The sequence below is a fragment of the Mastomys coucha genome, unplaced genomic scaffold (genome assembly GCF_008632895.1).
Source record: "Mastomys coucha isolate ucsf_1 unplaced genomic scaffold, UCSF_Mcou_1 pScaffold22, whole genome shotgun sequence".
NCBI classification, from domain to species: Eukaryota; Metazoa; Chordata; class Mammalia; order Rodentia; family Muridae; genus Mastomys; species Mastomys coucha.
This window is the reverse complement of record NW_022196905.1, coordinates 209,264,451-209,288,366: the sequence shown is the minus strand read 5'-3', so window position 1 is coordinate 209,288,366 and position 23,916 is coordinate 209,264,451. Positions and strand designations below refer to the sequence as shown.

Genomic DNA, 23,916 nt, shown 5'->3' with positions numbered 1-23,916 from the left:
CACAGGCCTGACCTTGGCTCTTCAGGGGACTTAGGATCTGACTGACACCTCTGGCCCTGTTTGCGCTCCTGCAAACAGGTGTGTATGCACACACAATGAAGACAATTTAAATAAAAGCATAAAAATAAAAGTTGAGCTTAGTGGTTGGTGCACACTTGTAGCCCCAGTGTTCAGATGCAGCGGCAGGAGGATTGCTTAGAGTCTGAGATCCTGTCAGGGCAGAGCACTTGTCTAGTGTGCTTCTAGTCTTAGGCTTCACCCCCAGCACTGCGAAAACAAAGAGACCCAAAAAGGAACAAGTGTTGGGGAGGAGGTGGAGCTGGAAGCTTGGAGCTTGTGGGAGTTTGACACATGCAGCTGCGGGGAAGACACCACAGCCAGGGAGCCCAGAACTGCCAGGCAGCACCACAGCTCCCTCCCTGGTGTGCAACGAGTCAGCTCCCACTCCTTCCCCAGGTGTACGCTAGGATTTGCAGGCAGGGGCTCCAGCGCACACTCATCTGCTTAGGCTCACAGATTACTCCCAACCGCCGGAAGATGGAAAACCATGCCTAGTGTCAATCATCTGAGGAATAAATAAACAGTAACGCTGTGTGCCCGTCCTGGGGCATGCAGTGGGCCAGATGGACCCCAGACAGACAGGACATGACAGAAGCCAGACGTGAAAGGCCACATCTTGCATAGCTGTGGGGCTGAGAAATGTCCAGAACATCTAGAGAGATGGGAAGCAGAGTTGGGGCTGCCAGGATGAGGAAGGACTGGCCCCAGTGCAGGTGGGCCATCCCAGAGTCCCTCGAATACTGTTCCTAATTGCACTAGGCTGCCCCTGTCAATCCCTCATCACTGCTGCACTTAAACCTCTGGCGCCCTAGGGCACTGGACTGTGCTCAGGTCAGGTCTGTCAAGGCGTGTAGGGTGTGTGAGAAAAACACATCCTGGCTCTCTGGCTCTAGGACACTTTCCTTTCGACCCTTGAGGGAGCAGAGGAGATTGTGGGTGGCCAGGGAGAGCACATGTGGGTCTGGGTGCTGGTCCCCAAACCCTGCTGAGCATGACAAGGTCCTGTCTTCAGTCCCCAGTGGCTTGTGTGGGTCGTGACTGCCATCCACAGTGGGAGGGGAGAATCTGGGGGTCAGTATTCCAGAGTCTTGGAATAAACACGAACCATCCCCACACCTGACAGGACTCCAGATGGAGAAACTTGGGGAGTGGGTTGGATGAGAGGTTGCAGCTTTCGTCCTCACCTTCCTTGTCACCCTGGAGTCCTTGCTTCCCATGGTTGGAGATCGTAGCAAGCCAGTTCTTATTGCCTAGTGGCTGGTTCTGTTCCACCTAGAGTCGGGGTGAGCTGGGATCCCTGTGTGGGGCCACAGCAGTGCAACAGCCTGGCTCCGTGGAATCTGAGGGCTTAGCTGTGGGGAGCAGATGGTGCTTCTCGGGGAAAGCTTGGGGACGTGGGTGGTGACAGGGCTGGGGCAGCATGGGCAGGGGAGGCAGTCAAGGTGTCCAGTGCAATAGGGGAGGAGTCCCAGTCTCTGTCTCAGCGTGGCTTCAGTGCTATCTTAGGTCCCTGCCTTTGCACACTCTCCGCCCCAGGGCCTTTGTACCTGGCCTCCTGCGCTTCAGCAGCTCCTCCAACTTTCCCTGAGCTTGTTGCCTCCTGCGGTGCTTTTAGAATCTAGCAAGGTTGGCTCTTCCTCTCAGAGAACACTGGGTAGGTGGCCCTTTTCCAGAGACCCCTGCCCTTGGCCGCCTTCTGCATTTGTGCTCAGAGGCTACAGGGCCCAAGAGTGGGGGCCCCGGGACTGTGTGCTGTCAGCCTCTCCTGGGGCGCATGCTGCCTTAGCACTGGGAAGGCCGGGGTTAGTCTTTGAGCCTCTTTCTCCATTTCAGTCACTAGCAGAGGGACAACTGCCCTGTCCAGGCACAGAAGCCGTGCCCCCACCTAAGGTCCCGAGAACTGCTCTTCTAGATAGTCCTGCAAGCATTTGTCCAGCTGCTTGCCTGCTTATCCAAGCCCTACTTCTCTTCCAGGCTACCGTGGAGGTGACAGGCAGGCAGGAGACAGCCCTCAGTCAAGGAGGTCCAGATGAGAAACTGAGGAAGAGCAAATTCCATGGAGTTCTAGGCAGCTGCCAGACCCCTCGCTGGTTTCTATGCAGAACCCCTGAGGTAGCTGCTACTGGCTTATCTGATACAAGGGATATAAGGCTGGGGAGAGCAGAGGGCTAGGCATGCAGGGAACATGAATCCCTTTCACAACCTCCCCCTCCTACTCCTTCCCACTATAGTCTCTGCACAGGACAGAGCCCCGTGTCAGCTGGCCCGCTCCCTTTAATCTCTTTACAAGGCCAGCCTGTTGCCATGGTGACTACAGGCAGTCCCGGCCTGCCCAAGGCCACTCCATCTGAACACTGAGGCTAGGAGGGAATAGTGGGCGTGGGGGTTGCTCAGGTCTCCCAGGGAAACTGGGGTCTGCCAGGTCCCATCCCCAGGAGTTACCCATAGTGGCTCCATACAAGACCAGAGGTAGCTTTTTTTTTTCTTTTCATTTTTTCAGGACAGGGTTTCTCTGTATAGCCCTCAAACTCAGAAATCCACCTGTCTCTGCCTCCCAAGTGCTGAGACTAAAGGCATGCGTCACCACGGCCTGGCCAGAGGTGGCTTTTTAATGACAACGCACTGGCCATCCCATCCCAAGGAGATTAGCCAGAGGGATACCTCCATTGAGCTGTCCACCTGGGCAGGTGCTCCATCTGCAGTGGGAGGGGTGTCCCCCTGGTTCCTGGGGAACTGGGCCCCAGTCTATAGAACAGCCCCGCCATGCTTAGCTACCTCCTAGCTAAGCAGGCCATGTCTCTCTCCCAGGCGTGACTTGTCCATCAGGGGAGTAGATTGTGTCTCTCCAACAGTGTGTCTTCTTGCTCCAGAGGCAGAGGCTGTGACCTCGTGCAGCACTAAAGTCCTTAATTAAGGGGCTGGAGAGATGGCGCAGCACTTAGGAGTTATAAGCACTGTTCTTGCAGAGAACCTGGATTCCTTCAGGCTCCAGGTGGTCCAGTGCCCCCTTCTGGTATGTTTAGACATGTGCACATGCCTACACACAGACACCCACTTATGTAACTAAAAATAAAATACATGTTTTTGTTTTGTTTTTGAGACATGGTTTCTGTGTGTATCCCTGGCTTTCCTGGAACTCTCTCTGTAGACCAGGGTTTGCTGATATTAAAGACGTGCACCACTACACCTGGCTAAAATACATGTTTTATAATATAGTCTCAAGGTGAGTCCTGTGTTAAAGTGAGAACCAAATCCCAGGGCTGGTTCAGCGCCCCATGGTGTCTGTTTGGGTTGGGTGTCAGGAACCCTGTGGACATAAAACTCCAGTACTTAGGTCACTCTCTGACTAGGGATGCTGTTGAAATCTCTGCTGATTCTTCTGGAAACTTCTCCACAGAACTTGGAACACCTGTGTAGTCTTCGATTTTTCAAAACTTAATTTTAATAAGGGTTCTGAAATACTTTAACCTCCCTTCTAGCCCACTACCCTCCAGAGGTGGTGGGAAAGAAAGGTTATTAGGATACAGGGGAAGTGGACCTGTTTAGAAATAGTTCTTTGGGGCAATTTCAATCTCCAGTTGTCAGGATATCAGGTGTCTAGTTCAGTTGTGTCAGGATAGCAAACATGAGTCAGCAGTGGTGGCATGACCCAGCAGAAATAGCCTGGCCTCCACTGAATCAGTGCAAGTCAGCAGGAGCCCCCAGGACCAGCAGGGACACCAGGAGAAGTTCTCTGCTGTGCCTCTCAACAAAGTGAAGAACAGCCAAGACAAAGACTTGAGACCATTGAAGTGCTGAAAAGCCAGCTATGCAAGCCCCCTCCTCCATTACTGTCCATTGGGCCCTATGTGTACTCCCTCCAAACACCATGTGTTTGGAGGCACAGGTCTTGCCTCACCACGTGAGTCTGTATTAGCAAAACCCTCATGTTAATCTGTATCAGCCGACATCACTCTGCCAATAGTCCCAAATGCAAGGAAGCAGCAAGAAGCTGCCAGAAAACCACCAGAAGTTTTTTGGTGCATTTCTTTCTATGAAGTCAGGACAAACGATGGCAATTAAGGAATAGCAAGGTGTACCAATACCATCCAATATCGCTTGCGTCTGTTATGTCCTTCTTGACATCACGTGCCTTTTTACATATTTGCTTTAGCAAGACCTCCTCTGACCTGTGTCTGCCTTAGGAAAACATGTGTGCCCAGAAAATACCATCCGACAAACTGACTTTGCAAAGAAACCGTACGTTCCCACTTCACCCTGAGCCCACCACGCTGTGGGAGTCATCACAGCGGCACTTAGGGAATCGTGGGAGTCTGTGGGTCTTTGTAAAGAGACAGCGACCTTTCAGTCTGGGTCCTGCTGAACGTGGGGCCCACAGATACTGAGATCTGTGCCATGTGAACAGAAGAGAGAGGTGGGTGTGGAGTGAGGCCAAGACAGGAGGTCTCAGTGTGGGCTGTAGATACTGGAACCATGACCCCAAGTCCCAGGCTGCCTAGGGTTTGTAGATAGACAAGACAGGAAGGAACCTCCAGGGGAGTGAAGGCGAGCAATGCTTTAAGCCATCCTGCTTGTGTCAGTTAGATAGCTCTAGGATTGTAACCCAGTCTTACCATATTCAGTTGGGATTTGCTGTAACTCTAATTTTTTAATCTTATTTTTAATGATAGTTTTTAGCCCACTATCCACTATAGGTAGTAGAAAAGAAAGGATATGGGGGAAGTGGACCTATTTAGAATTTTTTTTTTTTTTTTTTTTTTTTTTTTTTTTGGAGCACTCTGACAGTGTTGTCTGGAAATCGGGAGTTCAGTTCACAGGTTAGCCTAGGCAGCTCGATTTACTTGTAAACGTCTTATGGAAATGTTGGGTCAGCAGCAGCAGTGGCACCACCTGACAGGAACAGCCAGGCCTCAGCCTCAGCTTGAGTCAGCAGGAGGGACCAGGAGGAATGTCAGGAGAAGTTCTCAGCTGTGCCTCTCTCAGGGAAGTGAAGATCAGCGAACACATGAGTCCTTTTTATACTGTCTCCTCCAAGGGTCTTACCTCAGCGCATGCTTCGTCTGTCTCAGCTGACATCACTCTGCCAATCAGCCTGAGTGTGCCACCAGACCTACTTTCCAAAGAACCCTTAAGTTTTCTATTTCAGTTTGCCCTGGGTGATGGAGCACCCAGAGGTGCTCCATCCAGCTGCAGCCCCTCCAGATGCCTTGTCTGTGGAGACTTGCCCAGCATGGCCATGATGTGAGGTAGGCTGCTCCTCCACCCATCAACTTTCTGAGGCCAGCCTGTTGTCTTACCACAGGATAGCAGCGTAAGGTATGGCAGGAACACCTCCCACCCTGACTCCAGCGGCCAGGCACTGCTTTGAAGGTCAGCAGGGACAGAGGCCAGCTCTCTGGAAGGATCCAAGGCAGCAACCAGCAGGCAGGAAGCGAGACCAAGCTTGTAGGTTCTGCTCACCTGCCCTGGTTATACAGTCTCAGGGACTCCATGCTGCAGACTCACGATCCAAGAGATCACGAGCAAGCTCATGGCCAAGGGTTGCCGACGGACATGGGGTAGAAAGCAGAGCCTATGGCCAAGCTAGCGATAGGGTCCTTTCTGCAGTCTGGATGGCACCCAGTGGTGCATAAGAGCCCTCTAGCTGTGTCATCTGTTTTCTCTGGTGGCACCCACCTGTAATCTCAGCACTCAGGCTGAGGCAGGAGGATTGCTAGCAGTGGGGAAAGTAGAAGGGAGCAGGCTAAAGTAAATGTGTGAGTGCCTGCCTACCATCCATTTAGGTGGGCTCTCTGAATTGTGGAGAAGGCTGTTTGAAGAACTGGGGGTCCTGACTTGAGCCTGGGCTTGACCCGCAGGACTTGAGCCAGAAGGCTATGATGTGACCTCCTGTTAGCAGCTGTGAGGGTGGGAGAGAGGAGGTGCATGAGTGGTGTGGGCCCTGAGCTCTGCCCAGGGCAGCCAGGAGCTGCTGTAGCTCCTGGAAGGTCCCTTAAAGGGCCGATGCCTATCTGCACCCACTCATGGCAAGGTGGCCAGCGTGGCCTGAGGATCAGTGGTCCTCACTCTCCATCCCTTTAATAGAGCGAGTTCTTCATGTTTTGGTGACCCCCAACCATAAAAATATTTCATTAGTACTTCATAACCGTTTTTGCTGCTGTTATGAATTATAATGTAAATATCTGATATGCAGGAGATCTGATACGCATCCCCTGTGAAAGGGTTGTTGGGCCCCAAAGGGATCTTGACCCACAGGTTAAGAACCACTGCTTTAGATGCAGTGTGGCTTCAGGAGGGCTGATGGACTGTCCTAGGTGGGCAGTTCCAAGTGAGCAGGGAACTTGCCCCCTCATTCCTCACATTTATTTATCTATGTGCTCATTTGCTCATGGCCATTCATTCATTCATGAACTCATTCATTCACATGCTCCCTCACCCTTGTGATTGTGGCTCATCCGCAGATAACAAGTCAGCATGCCTCGGGGAGCACAGCGTAGTGGGAACAGGGCATGTGGTTTGGCAGTAGGCAGGAGCTACAGCAGCAGCAGAGGAGGGGCTAAGATCTCTCTAGATTCACTGTCTGCCCTGACTGTGCATGGAGAAGATTCAGAACTCTAGGAGCTTTTGACTAACAGTCACAGCTTATTCCAAGGCAAGGACAGGACTTAAACCAGACAGGGAACGGATGGGTGGCCTGGGAGACATAGGGCAGACCTTCCAATTGTCCCCAGCCTATGGCATCAAATGAGCATGGTCAGCCTGCTGGCACCAGTGTGCACCAGCACAGCCATACTGCCAGGGCATCTGGGTTCTCGTGGGGCTCAGCCTTTCAGACTGAGTAGCTGCTGTCATGGTTGGCTTCCGTGTCCATGTCTAGATTCCTCAGAGGTCAGGCTGGTACCAGGTTGCCTTGACGCCCCAAGTATACAGTGACACTCCTCAAAAATGTTCATCCATCCATCCACCCACCCACCCACCCACCCTTCGTGTGTGAAAGCATGCTGTGCGTTCTGGGACTTAGAGCCCGTCTGGTCAGCTGTGGATCCACCAGCTTGCACAGCCCACCTTTCATCCCTGTTGCAGAGACCAAGTCTAGATCACAAGCGTTGGTTACTCACAGAGTTCGAGGAGCAGCTCTGGAAAGTCAGCCCCAATAGGGCGGGGCTCCAACCCCACCTGCCAGCCCTCATGCACCTGGGTTTTGTGTTTTTGTTTCATAGTGGGCCGGCCCACCTGTGCCCGTTTTTTGGGACTCTTACGTGGCTTGGCACATCGGGGTTGGGTTGGTGAGTTCCTCCCTGGTGTTGTTGCCGTTGCTCTAAAGGGGAGCTCCAGTGCTTCCCATCGCTGCAGAGAGGGCCTGGCCTTGGCCTGCTGTTCAGTTCACAGTCAGACGACCAGGTTTCCCCGTGGAGGTTAAACTAACAGAAATCCTCCACTCCTCTACTGAGTTGCCTTAAGTATTCCTGCTTCATACAGCTGTTAAGGTCTCACGTAGCCAAGACTGGCTGTCCTGGCTGGTTTTATGTCAACTTAACACAAGCTGCAGTCATGGAGAGGTGGATACCTCAGTTGAGAAAGATGCCTCCATAAGACTGGGCTGCAGGCACACCTGTGAGACATTTCCTGAATTAGTGATCAGTGGGAGGGAGCCCAGCCCAGTGCAGGTGGTGCCATCCCTGGACGGGTGGTCCTGGGTTCTGTAAGAACGCAGGCTGAGCAAGCCGTGGGGAACAAGCCAGCAATCAGCACCCTCTACCTTCCATCAGCTCCTGCCTCCAGGTTACTACTGCCCTGTGTGAGTTCCTGTCCTGACTTCCTTCAGTGATGAACTACAATGTGGAAGTGTATGCTGAATAAACCCTTTCCTCCCCAGTTTGATTTTGGTCATAGTATTTCATCACAGTGACAGAAACCCTAAGACACTGGCCTTGTCCTCCTGCCCTTCCTGCCCCAGCCCCCGTCCTGACTGCTAGAATGACAGGTACGAATTTGTGACCTGACACAGTTGTATGCTGTCAGGGTGGACATGCTGAAGGCCTCCAGGTCACCTGGGGACAAGGGGTACAGGCTGGACCACCGTTTCCTGTGCAACTCTGTGTCACCCAAGATGAGCTTGGCTGCCCCAGGGGCAGTGTAGTCCCTGCCACACCAGCCTGGATGCCGCTGCTCAGGCCCGGGACGCTGAGCAAGGCGGGGGGGCTCAGGGCCATTGCAGGACAGCGCAGTGTGCAGCCTAGGAGCCGTGAGTATCTTACCGCTCAGACCCAGTTCTGAGGTTCACCCCCTAAAGGGAAAGGCTTCCTTTGTTCCCACACATAGCAGTGAGCCCGGTGGCCCTGGTGTGCACTGTCCTTTCTGTCAGCACGAGGCTGGTAGAACACAGACCCACCTGTGAGACTCACATAGCCCAGGACAGGGTGAACAAAAGGCACTCTGTGGGCCTCACCCGAAGAAGCAGCCAAACTCTGGCTTGGTTTATATTTTTAATTATAGTTACTTGTTGGGTGGAGTCCCACACAGAGTGTACGTTGAGGTCTAAGGACAAACTACAGGAGTCAGTTCTCTCTGGGACTCAAGGATTGAGCTCAGGTCAAGCTTGGTAGTAAGTGCCTTGTCTTGCTGAGCCGCTTTGCCCGCCCCTTTCAGTTATTTCATAGCTGCTGGGAGAGACTCAGTGGGGAACTTGTGGGTGGGACCAGCTGGCATCCACTGAGAACACAGGGACCTCCCAGGACAGACCCAGCAGAGGTACCTAAGAACCAGGCCTGTTCATCTTCCCCTGGCCTCCACTGTAGCTCGCAGGAAACAGCTGTTTACCTGGGCGAGGTGCTTGGCCGGGCATACAGCCAGTTGGAGCTCTGCTTCCCCCTTCAGTTGTCCAAGGCCTCCCCAGGAAGCGGGGCTGGCGTGGAATAGAGGTGGGAAGGCTGGGCTGCCAGGAGTCGTTTGTGAGAACTGAGAACCAGCCCCTGTTGTGTACACAGTACCGGACCCTAGCAACCACCAGGCCCAGCCAGAGCAGACAACACTCGTGTGTGACTGACCACACTGAAGTGGGCACTGAGGACCCTGTTCAATGAGGGAAGTGGGCCATTCCTCCCCAATCAAACATCTGCCATTGTCCCCTACAATTCACAGATGTCAGCTCCGGAGTTCCAAGGAGCAGGGGGGCGGGCTTAGGCTTAGGCGGGATCTCCAAGTGCTTAAACTAAAGCTAGGGCATCAGGCCCCGTGGCAGTTGGGCCACATTTTAAATCCATAACCAGTTTCCCACTGTTGAAAGGCTTCCCACTGGCTAGCACACCCATGGTCCCTGCCAGGCCTCCCCAGGTCTCAGGAGAGGGAGCCAACAGCTGGCTCCACAAGTTCATGGTGAGGAGCTCCTCAGGGCGCCCTGTCTCACTCAGGGAGGGCATCCAGGGCGCTAGGTTTTGCCTTTTGCAGAGTCTCAGTCAAAGAGACATTGTAGTCCCTGGATCCATCCCACCAGCTAAACCCTCTGGGTACTACTCCATGGGGTGTCCTGAGAATGTACCCTCTTCAGCATGGTGACAGCCGGTGGCTTTGCTTTTCCAGCTTCAACTGCAGAAGTCCCAGTACCTCCAGCTGGGCCCCAGCCGTGGCCAGTACTACGGTGGTTCCCTGCCCAATGTGAACCAGATTGGAAGCAGCAGCATGGATCTCTCCTTCCAGGTGAGCCCCCATTCTCCTGGCTCTGCTTTCCTCCTAGGAGACACTCCAGGTCTTCCTGTCTCAACTGTGTCCCACTCTGGGGCCTACTCTAACGACAGACTCCAGGGACAGCTGGTTGGCCCTCAGGAGATGGCCCATGACCCCCGAATTAAACATCTGCCATTGTCCCCTGTAATTCACAGGCCAGCTTCCCACCCCTAAACACTCCTCTAGTCTCCTGGGTCAGGAGAGGGGAGCGGCCTAGCCAGTTTCCCTGAGCTCCAGACTCCTGGAGTCTGCACACACACCGTCACCCTCCCCCCCCCCACCCCCCAGCCACTCACAACACTCAGCAGCTGCTGCACCTGCCAGCAGGCTGGGAGGCCCTGAGAAGAGCTCAGGGCCTTGGGGGCTTGGCTCCAGCCGCCTCACTGATCTGCAAGCCCAGCAGTTCTCAGAAGGAAGCCCCTGCCGCCTGACCCCACTTGTCTGCAGACAGTTCTTGGCAGAGCCGCACACCCTGCATGGCTCCCTCAGGCCACAGGCTGCTGTCAGAATAATAAGGGCTGGTGTCTTCTCCCCAGACCCCAGTCTTCAGGAGAAGCGGGAGGGGGTGGTGGACAAGGCCCTCAGCCATCACATACCGTGCTACGAAGGGTCTGAGAACAACCCTTTCCCCAAAAGCTAACGGCCTCCAGAGTTGTCCTCGGCTTTTCCCTGACTGCATGATGATGTAGGAACTGCTGGGCTTAGGCAGCCCCAGCCTGGGTGTGCTTGGGACTGCTCGCTTGGTTCTGGGGACTTCACCCTGTGGAGTTCCAGGTCTCAGTGGCATACTGAAGTCACTGGTGCTCTGTGGCAGAGGACCTCCAGTTCCTCTTCTTTCTACCTGAGCACCCCCAGCACCCCCTCATTTAACCCTGAGTGGGTACCACAGTGAACTCCTCAGTCCGAGGGCTTAAGGGACCGTACTGAGCCCATTTGCCCAGGGTGCAAATGCCCACCTAATCAGAGTGTTGGTTTTTGGCATTTTTAGTACAGTGGGTTTTAGGGAGTAACTCTGGCTGCAGCTCATTGTTTCTGGTGAGTGAGCTCCCAGACACAGGTTGTTCTCACTGGGCACTAGCCTGTAAGACCTTGAGCCATGTGTCAGCACCGGGTGGCCTACAGCTGTCCCTGTGGCTCTCTGGGACGTGCCTCTTACATCTACTCACCTGAGGTGAGCCTGCCTCACTGACTCATCCTGAGAAGGATATATGGGTGCCACTCAAAGGCCCCCAGGACCCTTGGGGTCCTTCCTTGACAGATGTTGTGTGCACATGTCCTGGTATATGTGACAGCAGAATCTAAGCATGTGCCCCAAGTTCTGGAGAGCTGGGAGGGGCCTGGAGAAGTGGATGGGGATCGGAAGGCTGGGTAGGGTCTAGAAGGCTATGGGGACAATGTGCGGGATAGGTCTTGGTTGTTGATGGGGGCAGAGAGATGGGAGGAGCCTGATGGCAGGGGCAGCTGTCTTGGTTTCCCTTCTAGATGTCTCAGAGAGATGACGGGCTTCTACTCTCCATAGGCCCTGATGGTGAGGTTCATGGCCATCTTTGGGGTTCATTGTCTTTCTTTGGGTAAAATGTAGAAAAGTCTGAGTTTGAGGCCAGCCTGTTCTCCAGAGTGAGTTCCAGGACAGCCAGAGACCAGACAGACAAAAAAGTACAAAAGCACAAAGTCAGCAGGAACTCCTGGGTCCCAGGGAGACGTGGCCACTCAGATGGCCCTGGAAGACGTGGCCGCTCAGATGGCCCTGGAGGACGTGGCCGCTCAGATGGCCCTGGAGGACGTGGCCGCTCAGATGGGCCTGGAAGACGTGGCCGCTCAGATGGCCCTGGAGGACGTGGCCGTTCAGATGGCCCTGGAGGACGTGGCCGCTCAGATGGCCCTGGGAGGCATGGCCACTCAGATGGCCCTGGAGGACGTGGCCGCTCAGATGGGCCTGGAGGACGTGGCTGCTCAGATGGCCCTGGAAGACGTGGCCGCTCAGATGGCCCTGGAGGCCAACAGAAGAAGTGGCCACTGGCCTTCCTGAAAGGGAAGCCTGCTTAAATATCACAATGGCTTTGCTTTCTGCCTGAGGAACAGAAGGGCCCAGGGCCTAGATAGCCAAGCAGGCATGGGGACAAGTCATGTCCAGGGTTGGCACAGGCAACTGAGTCCATCCTAACATGGTGACAGGCTCCTGGCGGCTTTGGGGACTCCAAGGCTCGCCTGGAACCTTGTGCCAGCCCAGGTGCCTGTATGAAGCCCCATTTAGCCACGCCACAGACTCAGAAGGCATTCGTACTTGGCTCTCAGTCGGCTGGCTGAGATGCTGGGGGTGGGAGCAGGAGAGGGGACAGGAGATGGGTCCACAGTTCAATCCAGAGCAGTTCTGGGCTCTGCGTTGATCCTCTTGGGAACAAGCCCTGGGCCAGGTGGGCCCCACAGCAGCTCTGGGCTTGAAGCCCTGGGGGCCTCTCTTGGCAGGCCCCTCCAGAGATGACGTAGGTGGGGACAGGAGGCCAGCCAGGCCTGGAGAGAGAGGGCGGAGGCCTGTCTGCACCTGGCCAGCTGAGGAGAGCTGTTCAGTCATCTGTACCCCAGCACCCAGGCAGAGCTTGTACCGCCCTACCTGGCCCGAGCACGCAGGCTGGACTGCATGTCTCCTGCCCCCTCTGGGACAGCACTGCTTGCTGGCTTTTACACCCCAGCCCTATGGCTCAGCAGGAGCTGGGGCTGCCAGAGATGCCTATGGAGTAGAGTTTACATGTGTCCTCAGAGCAGGGATCTCCGAGGGTAGAGCTAGGGAAACCTCAAGCCACAGCCAGTAACCTGTAAGTTTGCTGTCTCCTTTCTGAGCCCCTGTTCCTGACCCATCCTCTTCCCCAGACCCCATTTCAGTCCTCAGGCCTGGACACGAGTCGGACCACACGGCATCATGGGCTTGTGGACAGAGTATATCGTGAGCGTGGCAGACTTGGCTCCCCGCACCGCCGACCCCTGTCAGTAGACAAGCATGGGCGACAAATATCCTTTTTGCGGAGGATGTGTGTGGGATTGGGAGAGAACAGGAGGACAGGCACACACTGCTGCCTGTGGACACCAGATCAGGGAAACCTGGAGAAAGGCCTCCAACACAGGGTGTTGGAGCCCAACGTGGGGCAGAGAGAAGAGTTAAGGAGTGGGGCATGGTTCAGCCGAGGCAGCATGGACATGACAGTGACTCCACACACAAGATCAGCCTCTGTTGTTTGGAGGGTGGACACCTGCCAGGGCCCCCTTCTAACTTGGCTGCCCCAGCCAGACCCCATCATTAGAATGGCTTTGGGTTATTCTCACCCCACCCTCTACTGCAGAGTGGAGCTGTCCGCCTGCTCCTGCTTCTTCCTCCTGAGACTTTGGTGCTGGGAGCTCCTCAGTGGAAGAAGTCAGTTGAACCTGCCCTCCCTAAGGCATCTGGGACCCAGCTTGAGGCCCAGGCCTCCTCTTGGAATGGTTTGAGAGGATGGTGCGGAGTTGTAAGTGAATGGGTCTAGCCCATTGGGGAACCTTCACCCGCGGTTGCACTTTTTTTTTCAGGCAGGAAATGCCCCTTGCCCTCCTGGCCAGCTGTCTGCAGGCCCAGCCACATGCTAGGAGCAGGGGCCACTCATAGCAGCTCCCAGCGGCCTGGCCCCACAGGCTGTGCATCAGGCTTCCTGCATCAGCACACTCTGAGGTTCCCTTAACTCATTCACGCTGACAGCTGCCCCTATGGCACCGTGTACCTCTCGCCTCCTGCGGACACCAGCTGGAGGAGGTCAGTGGAGGGGATGCCTGGTCTTTGGGAGGGAACAATGTAGACTTTACCTTATTGCAGCTCTGTGTGGAGGTGCAGGGCATAGGCACTGGAAAGTGACCAAGTGTGCAACATGCTTCTAGAAGGTCCCAGAAGACAACTCTGAATTGTGGAGAACATGGCTTCAGAGCCTTCAGAGCCTTGGTTTCTCTCTCCTCCTCCTCTTCCTCCTCTTCCTTCTCCTCTTCCTCTTCTTCCTCCTCCTCCTCCTCCTCTTCCTCCTTTTCTACCTCTTTGTCCTCTTCTTCCTCCTCTTCCTCCTCCCCTTCCACTTTTTCCTTCTCCTCCTCCTCTTCCTCCTCCTCTTCTTCTTCTTCTTCCTCCTCCTCTTCTTCCTTTTCCTTCTCCTCATCCTCCTCTTCTTCCTCTTCCTCTTCTTCTTCCTCTTCTTCTTTTCCCTCTCCTCCTCCTCCTCTTCTTCTTCTTCCTCTTCTTCTTCCTCTTCTTCCTCCCCTTCTTCCTCCTCCTCTTCCTCTTCCTCCTCTTCCTCCCCTTCTTCCTCCTACCCTTCCTCTTCTTCCTCTTCCTCCTCCTCTTCCTCCTCTTCTTCCTCTTCCTCCTTTTCCCTCTCCTCCTCCTCCTCTTCCTTGTTTTCCTCCTCCCCTTCCTCCTCCTGTCCTCCCCCTTCTTCTGTCTTCCCCCTCTCTCTGTTTTCTAAATTTCTTATTTCTTTTCAAAATTGAATAGTCAGTGGTGTATCTTGCCTGTTCTATTTTATTTTGCTCCCCTAATGAGACAAGCTCTCTCTCTCTCATACTGTAGCCTACACGGGCTGCATTTTCCCAGACTCCAATGGTCCCCCTGCCTCAGCCTCCAGGGAGGCTAGGAACAAAGGTGTTTACCACCAAGCCTGGCACTCACCTCCATGGAAGCTACATTTCTGAAACATTTGTGGCAAGCACCACCTGGCATGCGTGAGGATCCTGCTTTCATGCCCCGCAGCACAGGGCGGGAGCTATAGGGAACATGCTTATCTGTATCTGCAAGATGGTGGGCCCCACCTGTCGTCCCAGCATGCAGGAGACAGAGGCAGGCAGATCTCTGAGTTCCAGGCCAGTCGGTGCTGCACATTGAGACACTGCCTTAAAAACAAGGGGCCACACGTGCAGTTCAGCAGCTAAGCACACTGCCTGCTCGTCCCGAGGACCCGGGGTTTCAGTGGCAGCACCACATGGTGGCTCACGAGTGCCTCTAAGTCTAGACCCAGAGGATGTGATGCTCTCTCCTGGCCTCCAAGGGAGCTATGTGTGCATGACATGTACACACATATATACACACAAATAAAATAAATCCTGAAAATAGCAGTACAGTGACTGTGCACACAGTGTGGGCATCCTATCCAGGGACATCTCTGGGAGGATGTGAAGGTTCTGTGCCAACACTGCTCTAGCATGATGTGTGTCAGGGGTGTGAGTGACACGGGTTTGCTGTGCCGCGGATCCCCAAGGTCACGGTCCATGGTAATGATGATCTTAAATAACATATTTTGCTACTACTCTTTCCTCTGGGCAGGTCTCATGTATGCAGGCCAACCCAAGACTTGCTCTGTAGCTGGGAAGGACCTTTAACGTCTGCCCTCCAGCCTTAGCCACTGGGATGGCAGGCCTGTATCACCACGTCTACTTTATGTGGTGCTGGGGATGGAACCCAAGGCTTCGTGCATACTGGAGGTCCACTTGGCTGCCTGGGTTACAATCCAGAGCCTGTTTGGTTTGGTTGAGGCGGGTGTTACTCTGTAGACCAGGCTGAGCCTTGAGCCCACAGAGGTCTGCATGCCTCAGCCTTCCAAGTACTGGAATTAAAGTTGTGATATCCACACCAGGCTTTTTGGTGGGTGGCAATGGGGAGCATGTATGGCTCAGATGGAGGTCAGAGGTCCACGTGTCGGTTCTCTCCTACCATGTGGGTCCCAGGGCTAACGCTTCTTAGGTCATCAGACTTGTCCGAGGGCTCCCTCACCTCTGCACTCTCTTGCTGGCCTGATTGTTTCAAACATGGTTTCTCCCTGTGCTCCAGGCAGGCCTCAGACTCCTGGGTTCAAGCAACCCCCTGCCTTCACTGTCTTCCCAGTGTTGCTGGGACTACACATATGGATTATCATCCCTAGCTCTCACTCTCAGTTAGAAGAGACCAAGCCAGGATGGGGCTGTAGGCAAGGTACTCGGAGCTTGGTAGGTAGAGTGCTTACCTAGCATGTACAAAGTATGGGTTCCATCCCCAGGTCTGCATAAAGCTGTGCTGGGGAGAACACCCACATGGTAGCTCACAGCTGTCCATGATTCCAGTTCCAGGGGATCTGACACCTTCTAACCTCTGTGAACACTATGTGACACACAGGCATACACAAAGGCAGGATACCCATACGTATGAAATAAAACTAAATAAATGTTTTTAAAATACCACAGTCATGCCGGGCAGTGGTGGCGCACACCTTTAATCCCAGCACCTGGGAGGCAGAGGCAGGCGGATTTCTGAGTTCGAGGCCAGCCTGGTCTCCAGAGTGAGTTCCAGGACAGCCAGGGCTATACGAGAAACCCTGTCTCAAAAAACCAAAGAATAAATAAATAAAAATTAAAAAAAAAACCACAGTTATTTAAAAAGAACAAAATTGGGTGTGGAGAGCTGGGCAGTACGTAGCTTCTCTAGTGAATTGTGCCAAAACACAAGAACCTGAGTTCAAATCCTGTAACCCACATGAACACAGCAGCACTCATCTGGAGTCCCAGGAGCACTACAGATAGGATGTGGAGGCAAGAGGGTCCCTGGAGGGGTCAGGCCAGGCAGCCTGCAGTGCATAGGATAGGGTGTGGAGGCAAGAGGGTCCCTGAGGGGTCAGGCCAGACAGCCTGCAGTGCATAGGATAGGGTGTGGAGGCAAGAGGGTCCCTGAGGGGTCAGGCCAGGCAGCCTGCAGTGCATAGCAATGACAGCGTGCTGGAGAAGGTGCTGAAGAACTAACACCCGAGGTGAGGCTGATGGTGCCGCCTCGTGCGTGTCGCATCGTGCCTGCTGTCACAGCACCCAGGAGGACCAGTGGTTTAAGGCCAGCCTGGGCTATATGAGACCCTGCCTCAAGAAACAGAGTTTTCACATCCTTTTTACCATAATAAAATTTAACACAGAAAGGCCTGATCACTGACCTGGGACCACACAGCTGGTGGAATGACCCACAGGCTGCCCCCACCCCTGGGACACATCCTGGACCCCTGTGGGGATTAAGACAGTGTCTAACGTGCATAGATCAGGACTCAGGCTTCTTCCTGTGAGTGTCGCCATCTCTCTGTCTCCCAGGACCAACTCTGACTCCGCCCTACACCAGAGCACAATGACACCCAGCCAGGCGGAGTCCTTCACAGGCGGGTCCCAGGATGCGCACCAGAAGAGAGGTAGGTGAGGGATCCGGTGTTTCTGCCAGGCTCAGGCAACCTGAGCCTGCATGTCCCAGGAAGTCACTAGTCTTTGGGGGGGGGGCTGATGTTTAGAGGAAAAATCAGAATAGGACAGATGTCTTCAGGGCATCTTTTCCACATGGGGCTCTCGCTGAGGTACACTGGCTGTGTTCTCGGCCTGCGACTGACTGAGAGTCCAACACCTCAGAAAGCAGAGTGGAGAGGATTTGTTAACTCACACAGTAGCTGAGGATAGACCCCAGCAGTAGGTACCACTTGGTCCAGAATTCCAGCTCTACTGCCCAGACCCATCTTCATCCTCCCTTGGGCCCAGCCAGGTAACCCTGGATGAGAAAGGGGCCCTCTCCATCCCAGGCTTGTGGTGAGCTTCCTCACTGGCTGGCCATGCACATAGCCCTGTAGCTGAGGCTGCACCCCAAGTCTGGGCTCCCACATGGCAGCTAGTCCTCCTCCACACAGCTCTTCCACCAATTGTCTTGAAGAGTTGGGACTGTGGGTTCTGTGAAGCTAGGTGCGGCATACCCACCCTGGGCCAGACCCACCTGTCCTTAGACACCAAAGTCACCCCTCATGCATCTAAGGCCCACATGCTAAGGGAGGGCCTGTGTGTGACAGTTCACTGGCTAAAGGACTCATCCTGGGGTGGGAGTTGCTTGTCGGGAAGCCAAGGCTGCAGGCTGAAGACCCTGAGTGCAGTGCAGGAGGGTTAAGGCCAGATGGACCTGTGGGTCCTCCTTACACAGGGCTTCTGGGATGCGCCTGAAGTCTCATGCCCTCTTAGGATTCTGTGCCCAGAATCCAGCCAGCCTTGATGTGGGAGGGCCCATGTCCCCTGTCCCCGTGTCCCTAGAAGTTTCCTGGCTGCCTTCTGGCACCCTGACCTGCTTTCCACAGAACTCTTCCCATCAGCCATTGTCTCTCCTGGCCCAGGGAAGAAATGAACCTGGCAAGAGTCAGAAAACATAGGGCCCAGCTTAGCAGTAGAACATTTGCTGAGCATGTGTGGAGCCCTGGGTTTGTCCCCAACACTGCAAAACAAAACAAAATTTTAAAAAGAAAGGAAGGGAGAGAGGAAAGAAGACAGACACTCACCATGACTAAAAGTCGGCTTCAGGTACGGCTGGTTCCAGCGCATCAACCAATATCCATCCATCCCATCCTTCAGGCCTCCCACTAGGCCTTTCAAAGCTCTCCAGCCTCACCTACTGGTCTAGCCTGAGGTCCCTTCTGACATGTCTGGTCACTCAAGCACATGTAATCTGGGGAGATCAGTTAAAGCCCAAATAGCTTTAGCAATAGGTGCCCTCAGTGTGGGGACCCAAGCCTGGCCCAGCCACTGGGTGCCAGTAGTGCTGAGTGATGGCGGATGCTGCCAGGGCGGCAGGTGGCAGGCTCAGAGTCTCTGCTTACCTGTACAGCCAAGGTGCCCAGGGCCCTGGCCTGGGTGGGGCCGTCGGGGATCCTGCTCAGCCATGGCTCCCGGGCTCCAGCCGCTCTCTCAGCTCTTTGCTCCACACAGCCAGCTGGTGACCCTTGTGCAGCGTGTCCTTGTCAAGCCCCTTCCACAGCTTCAGTAGAACCTCCAAGCCTGCTGTTAGGGCCCTGCAGTCTCTCTGCTGTGTGACCCTTCTCTCCCCCTGCATCCAGTCTTACTGCTCACCGTCCCAGGAATGGAGGAGACCGGGGCCGATACAGACAAGACCCTTTCTAAGCAGTCATGGGACTCAAAGAAGGTAAGGACCGCTGGGTAGGCCAACCTTTTTTTTTTTTTTTAGACTCAGCCTGGAAACATGACCAGGTGGTATGTGAAGGTAGGAGCCTTGCTCAGCTTTACTGCACCCAGGCTTTGACATCAACAGCTGGCCTGTCACACTGCCCAGAAACAGCTCAAAGTGTGAACATTTGTGACCTCTCGGTGGTGAGGAGAACAGACACTCATCCCAGCTGGGACCCTAGCACCCCACATCCTGGCCCAGGCAGGGCCAAGCAAGGCCTTGTGTCAGAACACAGAGTGTGAGCAGGATTGGTGAGGCGCTCAGAAGATACAGGCGCTCGCCACCGAGCCTGACAACCTCCATTCCATCTCAGGAGCCATTTGGTAGGAGAGAACTTAAGCTGTCCTTTGACTCTCACATGCCAGTCACAGCATGAGGACACCAATTCCCCTCACATGCACACAAGTGGTTTTTAAAAAGGAAAAGGTAGGGTTGGAGAGACGGCTCAGTTAAGAGCACTAACTGCCCTTCCAAAGGTCCTGAGTTCAATTCCCAGCAACCACATGGTGGCTCACAACCATCTGTAATGGGATCTGATGCCCTCTTCTGGTGTGTCTGAAGACAGCTATAGTGTACTCATATACATAAAATAAATAAATAAATCTTAAAAAAAGAAAAAGAAAAAGAAAAGACTGGGGCTAGAGAGAGAACTCAGCAGTTAAGAGCACTGGCTGCTCTTGAGAACCCAGGTTTGGTTCCCAGCACAGAAGGTGACTCATAACCACCTGTAACTCCAGTTCAAGGGATCCAGTACCCTCTTCTGACTTTATAAGCAGAGGACACACAGGTGATGCACAGTCATACATAGGATCCAGTTCCCTCTTCTGACTTTATAAGCAGAGGACACACAGGTGATACACAGTCATACATGTAGGCAAGATACACATTAAACAATATTTTTTAAAAAATAGACTGGGCAGCAGTGGTGCACACCTTTAGTCTGAGCACTTTGGAGGCAGAGGCAGAAATATCTGAGTTCAAGGTCAGTCTGATCTACAGAGCGAATGTCAGGGCAGCCCAGGCTACACAGAAAAACCCTGTCTCAAAACAAAACAAAACAAAAACTAGATAAACAAACAAAATCTTTTTCTTTCAAACTGAAAAGGAGGCTGGGGATATGGCTCAGGGGTCCTCACCTTGCATGTATGGATTCCATTCCCATCACTGAAGAAACCATGTGGCCAGGCATGGTGGTGAATGCTTTTAATCCCAGCACTTGGGATAGAGGCATGTGGATCTCTTGTAAGTTCAAGGCCAGCCTGGTCTACAGAGTTAGTTTCAGGACAGCTAGAGCTACACAGGGAAACCTTGTTGAAAACAGAAAACAGAAAGAAAATAATTTCTAACCATCCAAACACAAATTTGAACTCTTTGTTGGTCCAGTTTCAGAAGCAGGGTAGGTGTGGCCTGTCACAGAGCCGATCTCCAGCTCAAGAAAGACAGGAGTCACACTGCTGGCCTCACCTAGAGGGCTGAGGGAGGAAGGGAGGGGTTTGTAGCCAGCCTAGGCTACATGAGAGTTTGCCAAAATGAAAATATAAAAAAAAAGAATGAAAAAAGAATGAATATATATTCAGAGATTTTTAGGCCTTTTTAACTTAGCTAAGAAAGATGTTAGGGTCTCTGAATCCATGAAACACTTGTCTTTTCTTTTCTTTTTAATTATATTTTTAAAGTGTATTGTATACATGAGTAAGTGAGTGTGTGTGTGTGTGTGTGTGTGTGTACGCGTGCTCACACACGCATGCACATTAACCCTGGCAACTGTGTGGAGAAGGGAAGACAACTGTAGGAGTTGGTATCTCTCCTACTATGTGGGTCCTGGGAATTGAACTCCCACCATCAGCCTATGTGGCAAGCCCTTTTACTGATTAAGCCATACAACTGCCCCAGAAAGCTTTTCTAAATCTTCCTCAACATAGCAGAAGTCCCATAACATAACAAGTGTTTACTCTGGGGATCTGTTTAAGCCCATTGTCCCCGTGTTCCCTGCCAAGTCTGCTGGTCACAAGCTACCCTCGGGGAAGCCCCCAGGTGCTGCCTGCCTGCCCTGCATCCCTCTGGTCCCCCGATTCCAGCCTGCAGCACTGGCTCCCAAAAGACCAGGCTCTCAGAACCCCCAGCCCCTGTCTGCCAACACCACAGGCTGCCTGACTTTCTGGTGTCTCTACCTTCAGCAGCCAGAGTCCCCAGTGCGGCAGCCTAGAGCTGGGCGTGGGGCTGCAGAGAGCCCTAGGTAGACCACACACACACAAAGTTAGCTATAGCATCTGGGCAAGGTGTGGGAGACCCCTCCTTATAGCTCCTGCCTCTGACTGGGGCTCCTTGAAGCCATCCCTGCACTACATGGCTGCTGATTGTCCTAGACAGGGGAAGGGCAAGGCAGCGTTGGGCTCAGCACACAGGAAACCGTGCCTGCCACCTGGCACCTGCCATCTGTTCTGCTCTCTTTCAGGCGGGTTCCAGGCCCAAGTCCTGTGAGGTCCCCGGAATCAAGTAAGTCAGCCAGGCCCCACACCCCTTTGCTCCTCAGGACTCTTCTCTCTCCAAGCCTGTACCTCTTGGCAGGGGAGACCATGAGCATGCCACCAGAGGGTACTCAGGAAATCCTGGCCCTGGTCACTGATGGCAACCATGACCCCTGTTCCAGTTTGGAGTCCTTTCATGCTTAGGGCTCACTAAAGGGTCTTTTTTTTTTCATCCACTGATCCCCTAGTCCCTCCTGCCCTACTGAAGTTGTCCTTGGTTGGCAGGGCTGGTCTGCTAGTCACTGTCCCCAGACCTTACGTCCTGTCCTCCCCATCTGGCCTTTCCCAGCATCTTTCCATCTGCGGACCAGGAGAACACAACAACCCTGATCCCTGCTACCCACAACACAGGGGGCTCCCTTCCTGACCTCACCAACATCCACTTCCCCTCCCCACTCCCGACACCGCTGGACCCTGAGGAGCCTTCGTTCCCTGCTCTCACCAGCTCCAGCAGCACCGGCAGCCTTGCACATCTGGGCGTTGGCGGCGCAGGCCAGGGTAAGGCCCCTGTGCTGTCCCCACCTGGCAGCATGCACTGGAGTGGGGAGTTGATGGGTCTGTGTTTAGGGGTGACACACCTGCCCCCAGGAGTCAGGCTGTGGCATTAGGGCTGTGCCGTGCAGCTCCAAGCCTCAGGGAATGGGAGGGAGTCTGGACAAGCCCCGATGGCTTTGACCTGGTTGCTTCTGACTTAGGCGTGACCCTTCCCAGCTCATTTCTTTTTAATTATGAAAAGTGTTTTATGTGTGTGGGCATTTTGCCCACATATCTGACTGTGCGCTACATGTGCACGGTACTTGCTAAGAGCAGAAGACAGTGCTGGATCCTTGGATTTGGAGCTATGGACAGTTGTGAGCAGCCATGTGCATGCTGGGAACTAAACCTGATCCTGTAGGAAAGCAGCCAGTACTTCTAACCATTGGGCCATCTCTCCAGGCTCCCTCCCCTTTTCAGAGGCTCATTTCTCCCCTTGGCCTGTTTCCTGGCAGTGCCCACTTCCTCGCCTGCTCCACTGCTCCCAGTTTGAACCAACACTGCTTCTCCTGGTTACTGTGGCTCTGTCTTCACTTTTACCATCATTCTCATTAAAGGCATCCCTGTCAGCCCCACCATGAACCTGAGATTCCGCGTGTCTATCTTCTGCTCCTGTCCCACCCTATAAAAACTGAGTCCTCCACGCCACCCCCAGCCTGACCTCACAGCTGCACTGCTCACCCCAGGGCCTTTGCACAAGCTGCCTAGGCACAGCCTTCTATCCTGCTCACTCACACTGCCCCAACCAGCACCTTCTGCTGTTCTTCAGCATCCCTTGTCCCTGATGTGGCACAGCAAGCCCCAAGCTGCTGGGGTTGTAGGTAGCAATGTGAATTAGGACAGATGGCTGGGGGTGGGAGTGGGGTGGGACGGAGACACATGAAGGGTGAGGGATACAGGTCACATGGTGGGCTTTTTGTGGATTTGCTCTCCAGACCTGGGATTAGGGGCTGGTAAGGAACACTGGTTCCTGAGGCAGGATTGATGTGGGGAGTCAAAACCAGGGTCCTCCAGCCAGCCCTGGGCGGGGGTTACAGATGGAAAGGTGCCAATGTGCCTGGGGTGTTTTCTTTCCTGAGATGGAACACAAAGGTTGCTTGTTGCTAGGGCTAAAACCTGGGGCCTTGTGTCTGCTCATTCAATGTTAAAGACAGAAATGGGGCCACCCATGGGTGCCCAGCCAGCGCTTTACCCATGAGCCACACATTCTACTTCCTCAGGTCCTTTCCTAGGCTTCCAGGTGAGCAGATGCGACCAAAGGCCAGGAGAGCAGGACCCTGGAGTGAGGATGTGCAGGCCTTTGGATCTTCAGAGCCTGGCATGTGCCTGTCACTCCCTAGCTATGAGGGCCAGGGAACCAGAGAGGATCTGGGTGTTTATAAGCAAGGGCCTAGCCCTGCAAAGAGGCTGCCATATCCAAATCCTTTTTCTTCTCTGAATCTCCTATACCTCCTGCTTTGGGACTCAGCTGCTGCAGTTCCAGTGTAAACAAGCACAGGGAAATAGCTTATGTGACACTATTGCTGCCTCACTAGGGTGGCCAGCCCTGACCGGTAATATGTGCCATGTGTAGTTGTTTAAGAGCCAGCCAATCCCCTACACACAGACTTTATTTTCTGGGCACCTTTTTGATGAAGCCAGGCCCTGTCACATACAGTCCACCTCCCCACCCTAGTGCCAGACCCTGGTAAGGGAAAAGAGCTGGTAGACCAAGTCCTTGCTCCATATTGTCTGAGGCCCAGTACACAGGTGTCCATTGCTGGCTATACTCCAGAGGCCTTCAGGGCTGCACCACCAGGGCTTGTATGCCAGAGCCAGGCCACTGCCACCTGGCCAGCCAGCCCCACCCTCCCCTGCGCAGACTTCCCCTCCAGCTGGCTCTGTTCCAAAGGTGATCCAGGCTGGGCAGAGAAATCCGCCAGCAGGATACCCGTGTGGCTTGCCTGCCCATCTGGCCTCTCTGAGTGTGATGGTGCTTAGGCAAGGACTAAATAATGCCTTCGTGTTCATGGTCGGCAGACCAGGGCTAAACATACCAGCTGCGTGTGTGAGTGTGTGTGTGTGTGTGTG

General features: G+C 53.9%; 1 protein-coding gene across 4 annotated transcripts in view; it reads left to right on the top strand.

Moving 5' to 3' along the window:
- The window catches only part of Crtc1 (CREB regulated transcription coactivator 1), a 66,473-nt gene that overhangs the window by 20,591 nt on the left and 21,966 nt on the right, over positions 1 to 23,916 (top strand). For 3 of the 4 annotated variants that reach the window (XM_031340111.1, XM_031340110.1, XM_031340108.1), the window contains exons 2-8: positions 9,640 to 9,756; positions 12,652 to 12,789; positions 13,500 to 13,561; positions 16,891 to 16,985; positions 18,657 to 18,742; positions 21,240 to 21,280; positions 21,602 to 21,810. In XM_031340111.1, the coding sequence (XP_031195971.1) occupies positions 9,640 to 9,756; positions 12,652 to 12,789; positions 13,500 to 13,561; positions 16,891 to 16,985; positions 18,657 to 18,742; positions 21,240 to 21,280; positions 21,602 to 21,810 (748 nt within the window). The remainder of the gene's footprint in view (positions 1 to 9,639; positions 9,757 to 12,651; positions 12,790 to 13,499; positions 13,562 to 16,890; positions 16,986 to 18,656; positions 18,743 to 21,239; positions 21,281 to 21,601; positions 21,811 to 23,916) is intronic. The other variant, XM_031340109.1, reaches the window with a different exon arrangement.